Source organism: Neomonachus schauinslandi, chromosome 5 (genome assembly GCF_002201575.2).
Source record: "Neomonachus schauinslandi chromosome 5, ASM220157v2, whole genome shotgun sequence".
Taxonomy (NCBI): domain Eukaryota; kingdom Metazoa; phylum Chordata; class Mammalia; order Carnivora; family Phocidae; genus Neomonachus; species Neomonachus schauinslandi.
The window spans coordinates 60,720,003-60,742,839 of NC_058407.1; the positions used below are offsets into that span (position 1 = coordinate 60,720,003).

General features: G+C 47.1%; 1 protein-coding gene across 1 annotated transcript; it reads left to right on the forward strand.

Moving 5' to 3' along the window:
* The first annotated feature begins 2,199 nt into the window (after window positions 1-2,199).
* Window positions 2,200-7,197, forward strand: LOC110577411 (arginine-hydroxylase NDUFAF5, mitochondrial-like). The gene is made up of 2 exons (XM_044915197.1): window positions 2,200-2,892; window positions 7,180-7,197. Exons 1-2 carry the CDS (start codon window positions 2,200-2,202, stop codon window positions 7,195-7,197), a joined length of 711 nt encoding a protein of 236 aa, XP_044771132.1.
* The last annotated feature ends 15,640 nt before the right edge of the window (window positions 7,198-22,837 follow it).

The following is a 22,837-nucleotide window of genomic DNA, read 5'->3' on the forward strand; positions in this document are numbered from 1 at the left end:
CCCACTCTCCCTGCTTGTGTTCCCTCTCTTGCTTTGTCTCTCACTGTCAAATAAATAAATAAAAATCTTTAGAAAAATTCATGGAGATGGGCACCTGGGTGGCTCAGTTGGTTGAGCGACTGCCTTCGGCTTGGGTCATGATCCTGGAGTCCCTGGATCGAGTCCCGCATCGGGCTCCCTGCTAGGCAGGGAGTCTGCTTCGTCCTCTGACCCTATTCCCTCTCATGTGTTCTCTCTCTCTCATTCTCTCTGTCTCAAATAAATAAATAAAATCTTAAAAAAAAAATTCATGGAGACAAATGAAAATGAAAACACAACTGATCAAAATCTTTGGTATGCAGCAAAGGCAATCCTAAGAGGAAAGTATATAGCAATATAAGCCTTTCTCAAGAAACAAGAAAGGTCTCAAGTACAACACCTAAAGGAGCTGGAGAAAGAACAGCAAATAAAGCCTAAACCCAGCAGAAGAAGAGAAATAATAAAGATCAGAGCAGAAATCAATGAAATAGAAACCAAAAGAACAGTAGAATAGATCAATGAAACTAGGAGCTGGTTCTTTGAAAGAATTAATAAGATTGATAACCCCCTGGCCAGACTTATCAAAATGAAAGGAGAAATGACCCAAATAAATAAAATCATGAATGAAGGAGGAGAGATCACAGCCAACACCAAAGAAATACAAACAATTATAAGAACATATTATGAGCAAATGTAAGCCAGCAAATTAGACAATCTGGAAGAAATGGATGCATTCCTAGAGATGTGTAAACTACCAAAACGGAACCAGGAAGAAATAGAAAACCTGAACAGATCCATAACCACCAAGGAAATTGAAGCAGTTATCAAAAATCTCCCAACAAACAGCCCAGGGCCAGATGGCTTCCCAGGGGAATTCTACCAAACATTTAAGGAAGAATTAATATCTATTCTTCTGAAATTGTTCCAAAAAATAGAAATGGAAGGAAAACTTCCAAACTCATTTTATGAGGCCACCATTACCTTGATCCCCAAATCAGACAAAGACCCCATCAAAAAGGAGAATTACAGGGGCACTTGGGTGGCTCAGATGGTTAAGCGTCTGCCTTCGGCTCAGGTCATGATCCCAGGGTCCTGAGATCGAGCCCTGCATCGGGCTCCCTGCTTGGTGGGGAGTCTGCTTCTCCCTCTCCCTCTACTGTTCCCCCTGCTTGTGCTCTCTTGCTCTCTCTGTCAAATAAATAAATAAATAAAATCTTAGAAAAAAAAAAAGAATTACAGACCAATATCCCTGATGAACATGGATGCAAAGATTCTCACCAAAATACTAGCCAATAGGATCCAACAGTACATTAAAAGGATTATTCACCATGACCAAGTGGGATTTATCCCTGGGCTGCAAGGTTGGTTTAACATCTGCAAATCAATCAATGTGATACGATACATTAATAGAAGAAAGAACAAGAACCATATGATCCTCTCAATAGATGCAGAAAAAGCATTTGACAAAGTACAGCATCCTTTCTTGATTAAAACTCTTCAGAGTGTAGGGATAGAGGGTACATACCTCAATATCATAAAAGCCATCTATGAAAAACCCACAGCGAATGTCATTCTCAATGGGGAAAAACTGAGAGCTTTCCCCCTAAGGTCAGGAACACGGCAGGGATGTCCACTATCACCATTGCTATTCAACATGGTATTAGAAGTCCTAGCCACAGCAATCAGACAACAAAAAGAAATAAAAAGCATCCGAATCAGCAAAGAAGAAGTCAAACTCTCACTCTTTGCAGATGATATGATACATTATGTGGAAAACCCTAAAGACTCCACCCCAAAACTGCTAGAACTTATACAGGAATTCAGTAAAGTGGCAGGATATAAAATCAATGCACAGACATCAGTGGCATTCCTATACACCAACAACAAGACAGAAGAAAGAGAAATTAAGGAGTCGATCCCATTTACGATTGCACCCAAAACCATAAGATACCTAGGCATAAATCTAACCAAAGAGGCAAAGAATCTGTACTCAGAAAACTATAAAATACTCATGAAAGAAATTGAGGAAGACACAAAGAAATGGAAAAACGTTCCATGCTCATGGATTGGAAGAACAGATATTGTGAAGATATCAATGCTACCTAGAGCAATCTACACATTCAATGCAATTCCTATCAAAATACCATCCACTTGCACCTGCAAGTGGCGTCACCACTGGACATGCTGCTGTTGGGTGGTCTCTGGCTCTTGTGGTGGTGGCCTCCTGCGGCGGGGGTCCCAGCAAAGAATCTCCACTTCAGGAAGGTCGCCTCTGGCGTCTCTCCCCCCGGCAGCACCTCGCCCAGAGCTCTAAATATCTTCCACCGGGATTTGAAGAGGAAACAGAAAAACTGGGCGGCCCGGCAGCCTGAGCCGATGAAGTTTGACTACCTGAAGGAGGAGGTTGAAAGTCGGATTGCAGACCGTGTGTATGACATAGCCAGAAATTTTTCCCTTGCTTTGGATATTGGTTGTGGAAGAGGTTACATAGCACAACATTTGAATAAGGAAACTGTTGGAAAGTTTGTCCAAGTAGACATTGCAGAAAATGCTTTGAAAAATATCTTAGAAATGGAAATTCCTACTGTCAGTGTTTTAGCTGATGAAGAGTTCCTTCCCTTCAGAGAAAATACATTTGACCTGGTGGTTAGCAGTTTAAGTTTACACTGGGTGAATGACCTTTCTAGAGCACTTGAACAGATTCATTACGTTTTAAAACCAGTTGGAGTAATTATCAGTGCAATGTTTGCAGGTGACACACTCTGTGAACTTCGGTGTTCATTACAGTTAGCAGAAACAGAAAGGGAAGGAGGATTTTCTCCACACATTTCTCCTTTCACTGCTGTCAATGACTTAGGACATCTGCTTGGGAGAGCTGGCTTTTTTTTTTTTTTAAGATTTTATTTATTTATTTGAGACAGAGAGAATGAGAGAGACAGAGAGCACATGAGAGGGGGAAGGGTCAGAGGGAGAAGCAGACTCCCTGCCGAGCAGGGAGCCCGATGCGGGACTCGATCCCGGGACTCCAGGATCATGACCTGAGCCGAAGGCAGTCGCTTAACCGACTGAGCCACCCAGGCGCCCGGGAGAGCTGGCTTTAATACACTGACTGGGGTAACTATCAAGAGAGTTGATTAATTCTCATTAACCCAATGATCACACAGTTCAGAAACAACTTCTCATTAAAGTAGAGATCTGTAGGTATCGATGGTATTATGAAAAAAAAAATACTACCCACTTTTTTCAAAGAAATGGAACAAATAATCCTAAAATTTGTATGGAACCAGAAAAGACCCCAAATAGCCAGAGGAATGTTGATAAAGAAAACCAAAGCTGGAGGCATCACATTGCCAGACTTCAAGCTCTATTACAAAGCTGTCATCATCAAGACAGTATGGTACTGGCACAAAAACAGACTCGTAGATCAATGGAACAGAATAGAGAGCCCAGAAATGGACCCTCAACTCTATGGTCAACTAATCTTCAACAAAAGCAGGAAAGAATGTCTAATGGAAAAAAGACAGTCTTTTCAACAAATGGTGTTGGGAAAATTGGACAGCCACATGCAGAAGAATGAAACTGGACCATTTCTTTACACCACACAAAAATAGACTCAAAATGGATGAAAGACCTAAATGTGAGACAGAAGTCCATCAAAATCCTAGAGGAGAACACAGGCAGCAACCTCTTTGACCTCAGCCTCAGCAACTTCTTCCTAGAAACATCGCCAAAGGCAAGGGAAGCAAGGGCAAAAATGAACTACTGGCACTTCATCAAGAGAAAAAAGCTTTTTTTTTTTTTTTTTTGAAGATTTTATTTATTTATTCATGAGAGACAGAGAGAGAGACAGAGGCAGAGGGAGAAGCAGGCTCCCCACGGAGCAGGGAGCCCGATGCGGGACTCGATCCCAGGACCCCGGGATCATGACCTGAGCCGAAGGCAGACGCTTAACCGACTGAGCCACCCAGGCGTCCCAGCTTTTTTTTTTTTTTTAAAGATTTTATTTATTTGAGAGAGAGAGAGTGAGAGAGAGCATGAGAACAGGGTGAGGGGCAGAGGGAGAAGCAGACTCCCTGCTGAGCAGGGACCCCGATGTGGGACTCGATCCCAGGACCCTGGGATCATGACCTGAGCAGAAGGCAGTTGCTTAACCGACTGAGCCACACAGGCGCCCAAGATAAAAAGCTTTTGCACAACAAAGGAAACAGTCAACAAAACCAGAAGACAACTGACAGAATGGGAGAAGATATTTGCAAATGACATATCAGATAAAGGGCTAGTCTCCAAAATCTATAAAGAACTTATCAAACTCAACACCCAAAGAACAAATAATCCAATCAAGAAATGGGCAGAAGACATGAACAGACATTTTTCCAAAGAAGACATCCAAATGGCCAACAGACACATGAAAAAGTGCCCAACATCGCTCAGCATCAATGAGATACCACCTCACACCAGTCAGAATGGCTAAAATTAACAAGTCAGGAAACGACAGATGTTGGCGGGGATGCAGAGAAAGGGGAACCCTCCTACACTGTTGGTGGGAATGCAAGCTGGTGTAGCCACTCTGGAAAACAGTATGGAGGTTCCTTAAAAAGTTAAAAAATAGAGCTACCGTACGACCCAGCAATTGCTCTACTGGGTATTTACCCCAAAGATACAAATGTAGTGATCGAAGGGGTACATGCACCCCAATGTTTATAGCAGCAATGTCCACAATAGCCAAACTGTGGAAAGAGCCAAGATGTCCATCGACAGATGAATGGATAAAGAAGAAGTGATATATATATATATATATATATATATATATATATATATATATATATATATATATATATATAATCTGGAAACGTGCAACGACGTGGATGGCACTAGAGGGTATTATGCTGAGCGAAATAAGTCAATCAGAGAAAGACATGCATCATATGACCTCACTGATATGAGGAATTCTTAATCTCAGGAAACAAACTGAGGGTTGCTGGAGTGGTGGGGGATGGGAGGGATGGGGTGGCTGGATGATAGACATTGGGGAGGGTATGTGCTATGGTGAGTGCTGTGAATTGTGTAAGACTGTTGAATCATAGACGTGTACCTCTGAAACAAATAATACATTATATGTTAAAAAAAAAAAAAAGAAGATAGTAGGAAGGGAAAAATGAAGGGGGGGAAATCGGCAGGGGACGAACCATGAGAGACTATGGACTCTGAGAAACAAACTGCGGGTTCTAGAGGGGAGGGGGTTGGGGGGATGGGTTAGCCTGGGGATGGGTATTGGGGGGGATGCGTATTGAATGGAGCACTGGGTGTTGTGCTTGGGCAATGAATCATGGAACACTGTATCAGGGACTGATGATGTGATGTATGGTGATTGACATAACATAGTAAAGTAAAATTAAAACAAACAAACAAACAACCCCCCCCCCCAAAAAACCAGCAGGGTGAAAATACCACCTTACTTCTAGGTGAGGTCATACATGGATACTGATTTTTGTCTTAGGTGAGAAGAGAGTAAGGAACATGGGAGCCCTGGAGGAGGTGAGAGCTCAGGTGGCTGGGTTCAGATGAGAAATGAGTCTGGTGGCCCCTGGGCTTGCAGGAGGAGAGAAGGGGACAGACTGTAGTGACAGCAGTGTGGCTCTGCTTGAGGGAAAGAGGTGTGGTCCAGCTCCATCTCTGGGGTCCTCATGGTTTAACAGGGTAAGTATGCCACCGAGGAAACTCTTACAATGAATTATTACCTTTAAAATAGCCAGAGGGGAGGGCAGCCTGGGTGGCTCAGTCAGTTAAGCCTCTGACTTCGGCTCAGGTCATAATCTCAGGGTCCTGGGATCGAGTCCCGCATATGGTTCCCGCTCAGCAGGGAATCTGCTTCTCCCTCTCCCTTTGCCCCTCCCCCCGCTCTTCCTCTCTCTCTCTCTCTCAAATAAATAAATAAAATCTTAAAAAAAAATAGCCAGAGAGATGTTTGCTGCAGTTCAGTTTATGGTAGCAGACAACTAAAAGCAATGTAAATATCTAAAGCTAGAGGGGGCTTGGTTAAATAAATCATCCTATATCCATCCCCTGAGAGAATACTATTCAATCCTCAAAACTAATATTGTTAGAATCTATGTAGATGAGTATTAATTGACAAGGACAGAAATGCCCTTTATATATGTTGTGTGTAAAGAGGAAATAAAACAGCGGGTACAATGCAATCTCACTTTTGTGAAATGAAAGCAAGTGCCCGTTAAAAGATCCTGAAGGATGCGCATCAAGGTATTAACAGTGGTTATCTCTAGGTGGTATTTGGGGGGTTTTAAAGTTTTCTTATTTCTGCTCATCTGTGTTTTCTGATTTTCCACAGTGAATATGTTCTGCTTTTGTAATGAGGAAAAACGACATTTATTTTTAAAGTGTGGTGACAGTTAGATGGACAGAGATCAAAGACTGTGTTAATAGGGAGGAAAAAAAGACTGTGTTAATAGGACTCAGCTAATCTGGAAAAGCATCCATTGGGAGGCCCCAGACTCTCCATGCCAGGAGAAGGAGGGTGAGAGGGGTTTTGGGGGAAGGGCAAGTGGGGGCAGGGCAGGAAACCGGGGATGGCTCAGGCACAGGGAGATGGCAGAGGTGGGGGCCTCATGCCTGATATTCATCTTGTTGGCTCCTTGACTGATGGACCATGGTCATTTGCCACTCTACCCACACGTCCAGATGGCCCTCCAGAATAAACCGCAAGCACGGATGAAGCTCTGGATGGGACTTTGTCCTTTGATGTTGCTTGCGGGCACTCCAAAAGGCCATGCTATGAAATTGGTGAATGCAGGTGGAGAAGCCGATTATTAGCAGTTTTGGCCAAATGGTGGTGCTACAAGACAGAAGATCAGAGCACAGCCTAGCAGTCCCGGGTTAGGCTAGAATAGTCAGCTGCGACTGGAAGGCCACCAAGGGGGCAGAGGAAGGTTAAGAGGCAGCTTCCGCAGGGTCATCTTAAGTCACCTAGTCACCGGTCTACAATGCCCTCAGCTGCCATTCAATAAAATTGATCATTATGATAATGAAGTGCCAGGAACGAAACAGAATAACTCAATCAGGTGTGGATCTTGGAACTAAACGCTCCAAGGGACAGCTCAAGGCACCTCTCCAAGCTCCTCTGTCAGCCCTCCCCCGCTCCCACAGGACACCCCCTTGCTCTGAGCCTCACCCACCCACCATGCTTTTTCTTTCCCTCCCTGTGTCATCCCTTCCTTCCCCATATTCACTGAGCACTCTCTGGATACCAGAGCATTTAGCCAGATCTTGGGCAGGTAAGGGAAAGATTCCTGAGGATGAGGTGGGAAGGAGCTAGATGAGGGGCAATGTATGTGCATGGAGTGGATGTGTCAAGTGTGATTGGCAGAGAGGACCATGCTCCCAGGTCCTTGGGCTGGAGAAATGGGGCTGGTTGGAAGAACCAAGTAAAGCCCTAGTGTGGCTGAAGGCTGGTCAACAAGGGGGAGACTGGCAAAGATGCGACTGGAGAGAGGCGGGGGACTGACTGTGTAGTTTGGACATTGCGAGACCACTGGAGGATTCTAAGCAGGCGAGGGACATGATGAGATTGATTTTCTTTTTTTTAAAGAAATTATTTATTTATTTGACAGAGAGAGAGATAGCGAGAGCAGGAACACAAGCAGGGGGAGGGGGAGAGGGAGAAGCAGGCTTCCTGCTGAGCAGGGAGCCCAGTGTGGGACTCGATCCCAGGACCCTGGGATCATGACCTGAGCCGAAGGCAGACGCTTAACGACTGAGCCACCCAGGCACCCGATGAGATTGATTTTTAAAGAAGACCTCACAGGATGGTGTGGGAGAAAGTCTCATGTGGCCAAGAGAAGACCTTCTAACAGGGAGGTGCTAACAGGACAGAGGAATGATGACTGCAGCCTGTGCATGGTGTGTAGATGGGGAGAAGGGGAGAAGTTCTATATTTTGGGAGTAGACTTAGTAATTTATTAGATGCAGGAGGGGTGGGGTAAGAGAGAACAAGCGGTCAAATATGATTCCCTGGTTTCTGGCATGAACAAGCAGATGGATGGTGTGTCATTTACTAAGATGAGCAGTAATTAAGGAGTTGGTGGGGGGCTAAGAGCAGTCATTTCAGTTTTCCGTTTTGAATGGGTTAAATCTGAGATGCCGAAGAGACAGCCAAAACAAGCATTAAGTAGAAAGTTCCGCAGACTGTTTAGGCGCTCAGAAGAAAGATCTGGACTGGACATCTAAAATTTGGAAGGCTTTGCTATATAGAAGGTGCTATGGAAGCCATGGCAGTGGATGAGATTACTCAAGGGAATAGTACATAGCAGCAGGAGAAGAGGGTCTGGGACCTGGCCCTGAGGAACACCCTGGCCCAGGGAGCCCGCAGGGGGGACTCGATCCCAGGACCCTGGCATCATAACCTGAGCCGAAGACAGATGCTTCACTGACTGAGCCACCCAGGCGCCCCAGGGGGTCTGTTTGAAGGTGGGCAACACTAGAACATGCTGGAATGCTAATGGGAAGGATCTAGCAGAGTGAGAGAGAAAGCTGATGCAGCAGAGAGAAGGTCAGTTGAGGTGTGCGGGAGGGGATGGGGTCCAGACTTCTGCTCCTGCTTTTCCCTCTGCCTGCAATCGGTGCCTCCCCTGGCTTATCACAAGCTCACCTCGAATGATCCTCCAGAACCAGCTTGGATGTCACTGCTTCTGGGACCTTTCTCTAGTCCTACCAGACAACTTTGTCTCCCTGCCAGGCACGGCATGTTTTATGGCTGGGTGATAGCTTCTATCACCTATTATTGAGGACACGGATTCCCACAGAAGTGTCTGTCGGCCAGCACTGTGTCTGGCACGTAGATAGCAGGTCCTCAGACGTGATTCTGAACGGAGAGTTGAATGGATGAATGCGTGCAGTGTCAGGACCCCGGACATCCTGGTGGCGAGGGTGCTGGGGGTGATGGCAGGACAACTGAGAGAACTGGCTATTTCAGCCGCTAGTTCTGATTTTTTTTTCCCTTGCAGGACTGGAGTCCTGACAGTTCCCAGACTCTGCATTATCACCCAAGGAATCTAGCTTCTAGGATCAGCCCGGTGTAGAAGAAGAAACAGAAACGGAGACAGAGCCCTGCTCCCATCAGTCCTTCTACCCAGCAAGCCGGGAGGTCAGAGGTGAGGGGAGCGGTGGGATGGGGGTGGGGGGCAGGGGAGGCACCTGAATTCCTCTCCCCCAGTACACAGGGATCCTCAGGTATTTTTTAATTAAGCTGAGGAGAAGCAACAGGGACCCTCTGGAATGTAAACACGAGATAAGACCAGGCTCCTCTCCTCTCCGGGAAGCTTCCATTTTCTTTCTTCTAGGATGAATACCACATTCTTTCCCGGGAGCTAGTTTCGCTCCCCCACCCCCCTAGTTACTGCAGGTCATCCTCTGCGGGGTGGGGGGAAGGAGTCTGCCTCCCAAGTTCTTTCCGCACCCCCTACCCAGCCTTTGTCTCCCTATTTGGGTCTTTTTGTATCCCTGGTGGCTGCGTAGTCTCAGGCAGGGCCTGTGCTTCTGGACCTGGAGGGGGACCTCCGATTTTAATCAATATATGGATATCTCTCGGGTTTGTGCTGTGGCTTTTTGACCCCGGCTATGGGCCTCTCTTCCCTGTCCCTTCCGGGACGGTAGAACCGGCGCCATCACTGGGCCAATCCGACATCCATTCGATAATTAATTAAGACCAGCCAGCACATGGCACTGGGCAGCCAAAGTACTGGAAGAACAGCCTGGGCGGGCGGTGCTAACAAGAGGTGCCCAGAGGAGGAGAGAGAGCGCCTGCAGCCACAGTTCCGGGGAAGGCTTCAGGGAGGAGGTGTGGTTGCCCGGTTGAGGGAAGCGTGGCGTGCAGGAAAGAGAGGCCGGCGCAGGAGGCAGCATCGGAAGCATGGCTTCGGATCAGCTCAGCTGGAGCAGAGGGTTTAGAGAAGGAGGAGACTGGAGAGTTAAAGATCGGGGCGACTATGGGGGTGGTGAGAGAGATGGAATGCAGAGATAAGGAGGCTGGGGTTTATACCTGAAACAATGGGAAGCCATTAAAGGTGTTTCCCACTGGGGGAGGGATTGGTGATGAGGGGGCAGACGCAGATTTAAAGATAATTCTGGAAGCAACGTGGGGACTGTTGTTCAGGGCAGAGAGGCAAGGGTCCCATGCTCTCTTATCTCCCCCACAGATCCCCCCTCAGCTGGTGCCGTTGGCTTGGCCAGCCCAGGAGTCCCTGGAGCGAAGATCTGGAATCTGTGGGACTGAGGGAACGTCAGTGTGGGGACTCGCAGACATTGGGTCCACACTTGGCCAGGGGTTCTGTCCACAGTAAAGCTTGGACCTCAAAGCCTTTCCTGCCTTTCGGGTAGCACAGGACAGGATGAACTGTTCTGGGCCAGAGTGTCTGGCATCGCCCAGGGAAGGGTTCGGGGAACTGTATGCACCTGACCTCTCACCTCAGCCTCAAGAGCAAAGGGGATGGTTTGGAACCAGCTCACTGGGTCCCTGGGGACACTGCAGAGGCTCAGTCCATCTACAGAGGTGCCCCAGAGTATCCCCTCCCTCTCCTTGTGATCCCCAAACCCAGGCATCACTGACCCCCACTTTTCCTACCCTCTCCTCCTCCCTCAGGGGTCAGGTCTTGGGAAGAGTCCACTGGAATGCCGAGCCACACTGAGTCCTGGGGTCTCGGAGAATGTCTCAGAGACAGGGGGATGGAGGCAGTGACGTCTCCAGGATTGTTCCTGTAGGGGCATTGGCTGGACTCTTCGGCTTCTGTCTCTGGGACTCGGGGACTGTGCAGTTTAGAGCTGCTCTCACAGGAAGGGATTCATCCTTCTCTTTGTCCCAAGGCAGGCCGCTTGCCTTTCTTCATCTCCTGGTTCCCCTCCCCCCACCCCTACCTATCCATTTCTCCTTCAGGACAGGGCTGGAAAGATGGGGGATGCCAGACTCAGCTCTGAGCTTCGTGCAGGGGTGCTGTCCGCAGACCCTTCTGTCCTTGGGCAGGGGTGTAATTTGGCCCCTCTATGGCTCTGGAACCAGAGAGGCCTCCATATATCTCTATCTCTATCCCTATAACTAGCATGCTTCCAAATGTCAAGGAAGAGGAGGTATTTTCATATTATTAAATCGATGTCCCCCCCTCCATGATCCCTAGGTCCTCTCCAAAAATGGCCCCTGCTTTACTTCTGGAAGGGGATTTCTCTGTGGATCCAGGCAAGTGACTCTCCAAGCCCTGACTTATGGTGCTCCCATCACCACTCCCTGCCCCCATCCTCTGCCCACCTACATTCCACTCATCCTTAGCTATCAGCAAGATGCCCACCACCTCCAGGAAGCCCCCCACCCCTTCCCCTGCATGCCCTCCTTCTCTGTATTTCTTGGTGCAGCTCTCCTTTCTGGTGACAAAACAGGGCAGACTCTGCTGGACCTTGGTCCCCTGTGGCTTCCTATGGATGGGTTAGTCCGGTTTGCCTGGCCACACTTTACACTCCTCAAGGGCAGCAGCTGCATCTCCTCCTGGGTGGGGCGGGGATGGTGGGGAGAGAGGCTGGTATGATGGGTCAGAGGGAGGAGAGAGGTATGTGTGTTGTGTGTGTGTGTGTGAGAGAGAGAGACAGAGACAGAGATAGAGAGACAGAGAGAACAGGGGCAGAAATGCCCAACTGGAGAGGTGGTGAGGACACGGACTGTCCCCTAAACCCCTGCCAGCCCTTGTCACAACTAAGCCCCCACTGATTATATTCTGTTCTTTGGTGTATAATTTGCATTTTGTGTATTATGTGCATAGATGACTATAAGTTCCCTTCCCTTAATGGGCAATGTGCATCACATCCGGGTGCCCCAGAGGATGTTTCTTCTCTATATCCAGAGTCCGGGGTCCCCATGCCTCCTTGAGGACTGGGACTTGAGTTCCTGCCCCACTGTCTTCAGACCTGCCGCAAGCATGGAATTAGATGGCCCCATCTGGTAAGCCGGCAAGGGCTCTGCAAACACGGGGCCTCTCTTGAGGTTCAGCTTACAGAATCCCAGTAGCTGATACCCAGCGAGTTCCTTCAGTGAGCTGCATGCCTTTCCTCCCCGCCCAGGGCTCTGAGGTGTGTTCATTTCAATGAAGACGAAACCCAGGTGACCTGTGTCTCAAGCTTTGGCTCCCAGGCCACAGGTATGCCTATGACCTGCTGTGTCCTTACAGCCTTGGGTCCTTACTGCACTGGTGTCCCTGTTGGTAAGTTGTCACTGCCTGAGCTGTTGAAATCCGCCCCCCCCCCTTGTCTTCCTAGGACTCCTCCCCGCCATCAGCCCTAAGGAGCAGGCATGCAGGCTCAAAATCGTTTCCCTACCAGCTTCAAAGCCTGGACTTCTGCTGCTCGTGCCCAATCCCTGAACCAAAAACCCTTGCGTCCAGATGACTCTTTTTTTCTGATTTTCAGAGTTTAGAAAAGAAATGTAGTGCAGGTAAAGTATAAGGAAAACCACAGTGGGGTATGAGGTGGCCCCTGGAATTATGGACGCAGACACGTGAACATTTATTTCTACAGCAAAACTTAGGAATAGTCACACTGAATTGGAGATGTAAAAACTATAAATAGCCCATGTCAGGTTTTACATGCAAGTGAGTTACAAAGAACTTTTGGTCTCCAGAGCTTCTGGAATTTGGAATTGTTGGGGTAGGAGTTGAACAATAAGATACTGCCTTTGAAGGGTGATTGTGTGACTTGGTGGGAGTGTGAGTAAGTTGGAGGACTTGCTGAGAAGGGCTGGATGGGATGACAGAAGCCTGGAAGTGGGGGCACATGACAGAGCTCCAGGGGACCCCAGGAAGGCTTTGATTAGACCAGGGTTGTGACCATCCAGATACCCTTTGCCCTGCCAACAGAAGGATTTGATAGGTCTGAGGAGCAGAGTGTGGCTGGGCCCGGCGCCAGATAGGGCTCAAGGCAACATCAAGGTGGGCAGCAGGCCTTTGAGACCTGGGCTGGGCAGAGCCATGTTCTGCAGGTAAGATGTGACTTCCTTATTTAGGTCTGGGGCCTTGGGGCAGCCCTGGGAGTGTTGCAATCCTGGAGAGTAGCTGCAGGGACAAGACCCTTTTGTCCTGAACTTTTGGCTCAGCTCGGTTCCCTGTGTGCCTATGTTACTCCTGCCAGCTCAAGGTTATCTCCCTGGTGATGTACTGCGTGAGGCTTGGCATTCGCCCACACATGCTCACTTGCCACTGCTACAGCCAAGAGCAGACTCAGATTTTCTGGGACCCTAGGAACATGTGTTTATTGAGTGCCTTCTATGTGCTAGGCGAGCAGTTGAGCCTCCGGGGCTACATTCTCCTTATTCTCTCATCTGGAATGCACGCCTCTCCCACGGCACAAATCCTAGCTAGCATCCCTGAGTTCTACTTCTGCCATGAGTCATGATCACCATCCTTTCTTGGAACGCCTAGCATTTGCTGCCCTGCCATTCCTTGGCTCTGAATTCACCTCCTGAGCTTTCTCGTATCCTTGTCTTCCGTTTTGTTACTTGAATTTTTATTTGAATGCTTGGTGTTCTGAATCATTTAGGGATTAAGACCAAGGGTCTGCACCTAGGTCCAAGCTATCCCCAAAGTGGGCACCTGCCCCTCCTTCCCTGAACACGTGTGGAATGCAGGAGTGACCCCAGGGGAGGACTATGAAAGCCCTTCAAAGAAGAGGGGGAAAATGGTGCCGTGGGCCCATAAACATTTGCACTAAGCATTCCTAAATGACAGCAAGATTTACAGTTTTAGCACTTTCCCATTACAGAGGCCATTTCAGTGACTGAAGGGGACTGTAATTTCTGTATCAGGGAAAACTGGAAGCAGCCACCCGCAATAGCCATTGCATTGGGTTCATTCCACATGCTTGTATATTCATTCAATAGCTTTTGTAGCCGATAAGATTTTCCTCTGGCTAGAATGATTTAGGCCTGCTGGAAAGCCCTTGGGGTTTCTTAAAGTTGGGGGGGTTGGTGGAGGGCGGCCACAGAAACGAGGAAGTTCAGCCATCCTCCCACTGTGTTCTGTTTCTTGGTACAAAGAAGAGCTACAGAGGGAGAAGGATGGCCGATGACAGCTTCAAATGTCCCTCGACTCACCTTTTTCCTCCTTCCCTTGGGTGTTCTGCCTGCGGAGTTCCATCCTGGTAGCTTATTTGTTCCTTTAGTTGTTCATTCAAAAGCTAATGAGAGGGGCGCCTGGGTGGCTCAGTCAGTTAAACGTCTGCCTTCGGCTCAGGTCATGATTCCAGCGTCCTGGGATCGAGCCCCGCATCGGGCTCCCTGCTCAGCGGGAAGCCTGCTTCTCCCTCTCCCTCTGCCTGCCTCTCTGCGTACTTGTTCTCTCTCTCTCTCTCTGTCAAATAAATAAATAAAATCTTTAAAAAAAAAAAGCTAATGAGAGCTGATCGCTAACTTCAGAAATTTTGCTTGCCAGAATTAAACCCCTAGTAGCTTGAAATTGACCACCGTGGGAGTATTTACACTATGGGAATGGGAAAATGCTATAGGTTGGGGCTACTTTTTTTTTTTTTTTTGCCTCCCCCTGTCACCCCCTCCCCGCCATTTATTGGTGACTTAACCTATGTTAGAGCTGTGCTAAGTCCCAGGAGTACAAAGGTGAACAAAGCAGCCTAGTCTTTGCCCACGGGGAGCTTACAGTCGGAATGGCACCGTGCAATATGGTAATCTGTAGCCCTTAGCCACTAGTCTCTACTGTGGCTATTTACATTAATTGAAATTAAATATAATAAAAAATAATTTCCTCAGTCACACTAACCATATTTCAAGTGCTCAATAGCCCCATGTAATTAGTAGCTACCATATTAGACAACACAGATATTTTCATTACTGCAGAAAGTTCCATCATTGGATGGTGCCTAGAGACAGGAGAAGGAGAAGAGGAATGGGTAGGGCTGATGGATCATATATACCCAGACCCAGACTAGACCTTCAAGATGAAAGAACCAAGTGCTCTGGTGTGGGGGTGGGGCGTGTCCCACAAGTTTCAGGAAATAGTATAGCAGTATTCTCCCTTACCTTACCACGTGGTATGCATGTTGATCTAGTTTATTCTACCCTATCCTATTCATTTTATTACAAATATGCTGGTTAATCAACTCTCCGTGTTCATACCCTGCAATTTGAAAAACACTGCTTTGACGTCAGTGGGGGTGGGGCAGGGTGATTGGGGCAGAGCAGAGTGATGCAGGTGGGGAGGGTGTCCTGGAAGAGACCGCGGGGGTGGTGGGGAGAAGAAGGAAAGGGAGAGTGTAAGTCTGGCAAAGGGAACTAACTTGGGGTGGGAGCCAGGGGCCACAAAGAGCTGGAATTCACTCCTCAAACATGGATTACTTTAAAGCTTCTGCCTTCCTGCCCTCTTTTGGCCTCCGCTGCCAGCCTTTTCATGTGGCCTTGAGTGTAAATCATTAGCTCTAGCAGTGGACACAAAGCGGGACTCAAACACAGGCATGTGTGGGAAGGGCCTGGGGGCAGCTCCTCGGTGTAAATGAATGGCTTCAGATCTCTCAAGGGGGTGAGTGATGGAGAAAGGTCAGCCAATTTGGCAGGTCAACCCTGCTGCCTGGGGTGGGAGGGGGTGGAGAACTCTGTGGGTTTTGAGCCCACGGCATTGCAATGCCTTCAAATCCCCAGTTTACTATAAATTACTCTGGCTGTAGCACCAGCCACTTCACCATGTTCTGATCAGGGCCTTCGGTAGAGACACCATCCCAAGACCCGAGGATCACTGAAATTCTAAGTCCTTGAGATGTTCCTAACTAGAGGACTGCTTCCCCAGCTCATCCCTGGGCAGGTGGGGTCGAGGCCAGCAGTGGAGCTCATCCTTACACAGTGCTCGGGACTCCCTCTGCCCAGGTTAGGAGAAGAGTACTCACTCACACATGAAATCTTACGAAAGAGGGAGTTCTGTGTATCTTTAGTGGGCAGAGTTGGTCTAGAAGGTTAGGAGGCAGATTTCAGCCCAGTAGGAGTGATAATGTTCTAATAATTAACATGCCCAAGGGGGCTGTGCTGTTTTAAAATCTTCACACAGAAAAAGTTGGGAAGGCCAGAAAGAGGATTTCTACTTTGAGAGGCCAAATTTGAATCGTTTATTCATTCATTCAACACCTATTTATTGACCACCTATTATATGCACTGTGCTAGGTGCTGGGGTTACAACTGAAGATGAAGCAGACAGAAATCCATAACATCCTGGAGCTGACACAGGTGGGTAGGTGGGGGGAGTGGGAAGAAAAGCACAAGGTGATTTGGAAGGCCTCCTATAATGTGAGGATTGTAGAATGTATGGAACTGGATGGAATTCCATGACTCACCTCTACCCACATTATTCTGGGTGATCTTCACAACCACCCTTCAAACAGTCAGAGCAGGCCAGGCCAGTGTCTCTCATCTAGTAAATGTGGGCTCAAGAAAGGAATGTCTTGGGGCACCTGGCAGGCTCAGTTGGTAGAGCATACAACTCTGGATCTCGGGGTAGTGAGTTCAAGTCCCACGGTGGGTGTAGAGCTCACATTAAAAAAAAAAAGAAGAAGAAGAAGAAGAAAGAAAGGAATGTCTTTTTTTTTTTTTTTTAAGATTTTATTTATTTATTTGAGAGAGAGCACATGAGGGGGGAGGGTCAGAGGGAGAAGCAGACTCCCTGCTCAACAGGGAGCCCGATGTGGGACTTGATCCTGGGACTCCAGGATCATGACCTGAGCTGAAGGCAGTTGCTTAACCAACTGAGCCACCCAGGCGCCCAAGGTATGTCTTTATGTCACTGATGAAAAACTGAGGCCCAGAGAGTGGCTGACCTGAGGTCACAGAGGTAGTGACAGGGCTGGGACTGGATTCAGATTTTAGAACTTGCCAGCTTTTCCACTCTGATGGGCCATCCAGACCAGTGGAGGCCAGAGCATCTCTCTCCTTAGCTCCCTTCATCAAGGAGAACTGAGGCTTTCCCCAGGGTTGGGAGAGAGAAAAGGCACCTGGGCCAGGATGAGGGTACTGGCTTGGGACGGAGGCGGTCTGCAAAGCGCCCTTTTCATTCCTGGTGACCAATGGGCATTACCTTCCAGAGGTTATATGGCAGGCCTTCCTGAGAGGGAAGGGACAGGGGCAGTTATGCAACCTGGGAAGAGAACACCTGAATTCTGGTGGGTGCTCAACTACTTATGATAACATCAAGCCCCACGAAGCACTTATTGTGGGCTAGACAGAATCCTAAAACTTTGCATATGTTAATTCATTTAATCCTCTCAACAACCCCAAGAAGCAGGCACTATTTTAGCCCTATTTTAGGACAAGGGAAACTAAGCCTGGACAGGTAATGAACCCGGCCACAGTCACCCAGCTAGTGAGTGGCTCACCAGGGATTTGAGCCCTGGTAGTCTAGCCCAACGTCTGTCTCTCAGGGGCTCTGGCTCGGCCACTCCCAGGTCCGGAGCCCACCTTCCTCCCTATTCCCTCAGCGGGCTTCTGGCCATCCCGCTGCCCTAGGCACCTGCCTCGCCCTCCCCGTTGAAACTGACCATATCCGTGGCCTCCTCCAAGGCCGCATTCCTCGGTGGGTGGGCGGGGGCCGAGGGGCGGAAAAGAACTGGAAGAACCTGAAAAAGCTTTGTGTTGGGGTAGGATTCCCCTTAAAGCCACAGCCAAGGTGGGAGCGGATAGGTTGTGGGGAGGAACCCAGGGAAGGCGCCAAGGCCCGGGATCGCGGGGAGCGCGCGGCGAGGCTGGCCCAGCTAGAGCCGGGTTGGGCGCGAAGCAGAACCCTAGATCTCAAAAATTCTCCTATAGAACCGGCCGTGGAGCTGGGCCTGTCGTTCTGGCTCTGCGCCGCCCGCCGCCTCGGCTCATTTCCGAGCAAGCCGCGTGGGGAAGCCGCATTCCTGCCCGCGCCCTTCTTTCTCTCGCGCTGCGTCCTCACACCTTTGAGAAGCGGCCCACGGTGGACCCAGGAGGGCGCGGCCGCCCCCCTACCCGTCCCCCCACCTCCACGCGACCCCAGGGTGCTGGCCGGGGGCGCCTGGGTGTCCCCAGCCGCGAGGGTTCAGCGCCGGCCGCCCTTCGCGTGGCTGGGGTCTGGCCCCCAGGGCAGGGCTGCCAACCTCCCGCCGCCGCTTCCCCAGCACGCTCGCCTCTAGCTGAGGGGTCTCCTGGTTTCCAGTGTGTCCTGAGACTCCTGGGAAAACCCAGGGTGAATCCCGGGGCACCTGCAACCTCCCACGCAGGCTCCAAGCCCAGTGTGGAGCCCGACACGGGGCTTGATCCCACGACCCAGAGATCATGACCTCAGCCAAAATCAAGAGTCAGAGGCTCAACCAACTGAGCCACCCAGGCGCCCCTGAGAATTCTTTACATATTCTAGATACTAATTGTTGTAAGATGTGTAGTGTTCAAATATTTCCTCCTAGTCTGTTGCCTGTCTTCATTCTCTGAACAGTTTCTTTCACAGAACAAACGTTTTTAATCTTGAAGAATTCCAGCTTATCGGTTTTTATGGATCTGCTGTTGATGTCAAGTCTAAGAGCTCTGCCTAGCTCTAGATCTCAGATTTCTGTTTTTTTTTAAAAATGTTTTTTTCTTATAGTTTTATAATTTTATGTTTTACACTTAAGTTTGTGATCAATATTGAGTTAATTTTTATGTAAGGTGTGAGACTTAGGTCAAGATTTTTTTTTTTTTTTTTTTTTTTGGTCTATGGATGTCCAGTTGCTTTGATACCACTTGTTGAAAAGGCTCTTTTCTCCATTGAATTGTTTTTATGCCTTTGTCAAAAATCAATTTGCCATATTTGTATGGATCTCTTTCTGGGTTCTCCATGGTGTTTCATTGATCTATGTGTCTATCCCTCTGTCAATACCATACAGTCTTGGTTACTATAGGTGTATATTAAGTCTTCAAATCATGTAGACTGATTTTTCCCACTTTATCGTAATTGTTTTAGCTATTCTAGTTTTTTTGCCTTTCCATATAGATTTTAGGATAATTTTGTTTATCTCTATAAAAAAATCCCGTTTCATTGCCAATTGGTAATTTTTGTCTTCTCTCTTTTTAAATTTGTCAGTCGCGCTAGAGTTTTGTCAATTTCATCTTTTCAAAGAAACAGTTCTTTGTTTCATTGATTTTTCTCTATTGTTTTTCTGTTTTCAATTTCATTGATTTCATTTTTATTATTTCTTCCTTCTGCCTGCTTAGGGCTTATTTTGCTATTCTTTTCTAGGTTCTTGAGGTGGGAGCTGAGTTATTAATTTGTTGACTTTACTTCTTTTCTTTTTTAGATTTTATTTGTTTATTTGTTTTAGACAGAGAGGGGGCATGGGGGCAGGATGGGGAGGAGCAGAGGGAGAGGGAGAGAATCTCAAGTAGACTCTGTGCTGAGTGCAGACTCTGATGCAGGGCTCAGTCCCACAACCCAGAGATCATGACCTGAGCTGAAATCAGGAGTCCAATGCTCAACCAACTGAGCCACCCAGGCACCCCTACCTCTTTTCTAACATAAGCTTAGATTGCCCTCTCAACACTGCTTTACCTGTGTCTCACAACTTTTGATATGTTGTATTCCAATTTTCATTCAGTTTAATATATTTTTAAATTTCCTTTGCAATTTCTTCTTTGATCCATGGATTAGTTAGAAGTGTACTGTTTAGTTTCCAAGTGTTTAGAGATTTTCCTGTTCTCTCTGTTGTTGATTTCTAGTTTGGGTCCATTGTGGTCAGAGAACACATTCTGTATGATTTAAATTCTTTTCAGTGTTTTGAGGTTTGTTTTATGGCTCAGGATATGGTCTGTCTTGGTGTAAGTTCAGTGGGCATTTGAAAAACATGTGTATTCTGCTGTTGGTGGTAGACTGTTTTATAAATGTCAATAGATCCTGTTGGTTAATGGTGTTTTTGACTTCCTTTATATCTTTGCTGATTTTCTGTGTAGTTGTTTTATCAATTGTTAAGAGAGACATGTTGAAGTCTCCAACTATACTGTGGGTTTGTCTATGTCTCCTTTCACTTCAATCAGTTTTTTTTTTTTTTTTTTTACTTTACATATTTCACAGGCTCTGTTATTTGGTGCATACACATTAGGATTGCTATGTTTTCTTGGTGGATTAGCTTTTTATCATTATATAATGTCTCTTTCTACCTCTGGCAATTTTCTTTGCTCTGAAGTTATCTGATATTAATATGCCACTTCTGCTTTCTCTTGATTGATGTTTTCATATTATATGAAACTTTTCTAAACTAATATTTTATTTATTTATTTGACAGAGAGATAGAGAGAGAGAACAAGTAGGCAGAGAGGCAGGCAGAAGGAGAGGGAGAAGCAGGCTTCCTGCTGAGCAGGGAGCCTGATGCGGGGCTCGATCCCAGGACCCTGGGATCATGACCTGAGCTGAAGGCAGCCACTTAACCGACTTAGCCACTCAGGTGCCCCTCATATTATATGAAACTTTCAACTTACTTATATCATTGTATTTGAAATGAGTTCCTTATAGATAGCATATAGTTTTTTCATCCACTCTGCCAATATCTGTCTTTTAATTGGTATATTTATACCACTTAATGTGATTATTGATATATTAGGGCTGAAGTCTACCTTTTTATTTTATTTTTCTCTATTTGCTCTGTTTTTCATTTCTTTTTTCTGCCTTCTTTTGGATTGCTTAAACTTTTTTAGAACTACATTTTGATTAGTTGGTAGTGTTTTTTTTTAATCTTTTTTTTAAAAAGACTTTATTTATTTATCCGAGAGAGAGAGAGAGAGAGCGATCGATCACGAGCAGGGGAGAAGGGTAGAGGGAGAAATCATGAGCAGGGGAGAGGGGTAGAGGGAGAAACAGACTCCCTGATGAGTGGGGAGCCTGATGCGGGACTTGATCCAAGGACCCTGGGATCATGACCTGAGCCGAAGGCAGATGCTTAACTGACTGAACCACCCAGGCGCCCTGGTAGTGTTTTTTTTTTTTTTTTGCTTTAAGATTTATTTATTTATTTGAGAGAGAGACATAGCATGAGCAGGGGGAGGGGCAGAGGGAGAAGGAGAAAGAATCCGAGGCAGACTCCGTGCTGAGCATGGAGCCCAACGCAGGGCTCCATCTCATGACCTTGAGATCATGACCTGAGTCAAAATCAAGAGTCGGATGCTCAACTGATGGAGCCATCCAGGAGCCCCTAGTTGGTAGTGTTTTTGAGTGTAACTCTTTGTATAGATTTGCAAATGGTTAAAATGTTTTCTAGCAGTCACATTTATTTACTTAGTAAACTCTACTCCCAATGTGGGTCTTGAACTCATGACCCCAATATCAAGAGTTGCATGCTCTACCAACTAAGCCAGCCAGGCACCTCACTAGTAGTCATATTTACAGTAAAGCAATAAGAGCGGACTTTAATAGACTGCCCACTTAATTTAAAACTAGAACCCTATGATCAGGTAATTACTGCCAAAGATTCCTGTGGGTCAGACCATTCTGATTATTGCTCTGACCCTATTGCCTTTTAAGGTAACCATACCCACTTTGCTTCCGGTGGTCCACTGTTGCCACCTGGCCTCTGCCATGCTGGGATCCCATCATTGCTATCAAAATCAGGAAGCCTATTTCCATAGCAGCCCTTCCATCTTCATCCCCCAGCATACAGAGAAAAATTAGCACAGTACTTTTTAAGAATGCTGTGCTTCTCTTAACGGTATATTTCCCAATGCCTCAGTGAAGGGAATTCGCTAGGCCCTCTTGGGGGAATTATTCAGGGGTGAGTGAGTAGATAGTATGCGATAAAATCCGTTCCAACATTCCTTTCTTGCTACATCTTTAGATTCCTTCCTCTGAATTATGCAATAGGACTTCTCGTATCTCAGCTTCATTTATTGTATGCTACTTCTGAGACCAGGTTTTATTTTTTATTTATTTTTTAAAGATTTTATTTACTTATTTGACAGAGAGAGAGAGCACAAGCAGGGGGAGTGGCAGGCAGAGGAAGAGGGAGAAGTCGGCTTCCCACTGAGCAGGGAGCCCATTGTGGGGCTTGATCCCAGGACCCTGAGATCATGACCTGAGCCAAAGGCAGACACTTAACCAACTGAACCACCAAGGCACCCCTGAGATCAGGTTTTAGCTAATCAACTAAAGAAAGAGATAAAATCATTCCCGGCTGCTGGAGCCAGCACACTGAGTTTGGATTCTCCAAATCCATATAAGTAAACCCATATAAATAAATTCAGCCCAATAAAACTGTGTCTCCCTTTCTGGTTCAGCACCCTTAGAATCCACCTCCATACAAATTCCCCAAGTTTGTGTCTATATAAACTGACAAAATCTTTACAATTGTTTTTGGCTTGTGAGTCTTCTCTAGGGTCAGATTTTGTACTGAGTCGTTTATTACATGTTAACTATCTCAGGTGAAGCCCTTACAGAGTCTCCAAGGAAGACAGAACCAGTCTCATTAGACAAAGAAGACAAAGAAGGAGGGGCTGCCTCTGCCAGTCAGTGAGGTTTAGCACGGTCTGGGCATTCAGCATCCTCAAGTATATCCCAAACTTCTTTTTCCCATTCTTAGGATTCCTCCTCAATGCCTTGGCTTTCACATAAGACCTGGTTGTGATTCCAACTTATCCTGCAGTGTCAGGCTTCGGCTCCATCAGCCCTGGGGCTACAGGAGTTGAGAGATTCATTTAGGAAGTCTTAGAAGCAGCCTGGTGCTCTTGAGCCAAGAATTTTTTTTTATTATTACCATATGATGTATTATTTGTTTCAGGGGTACAGGTCTGTGATTCATCAGTCTTACACAGTAC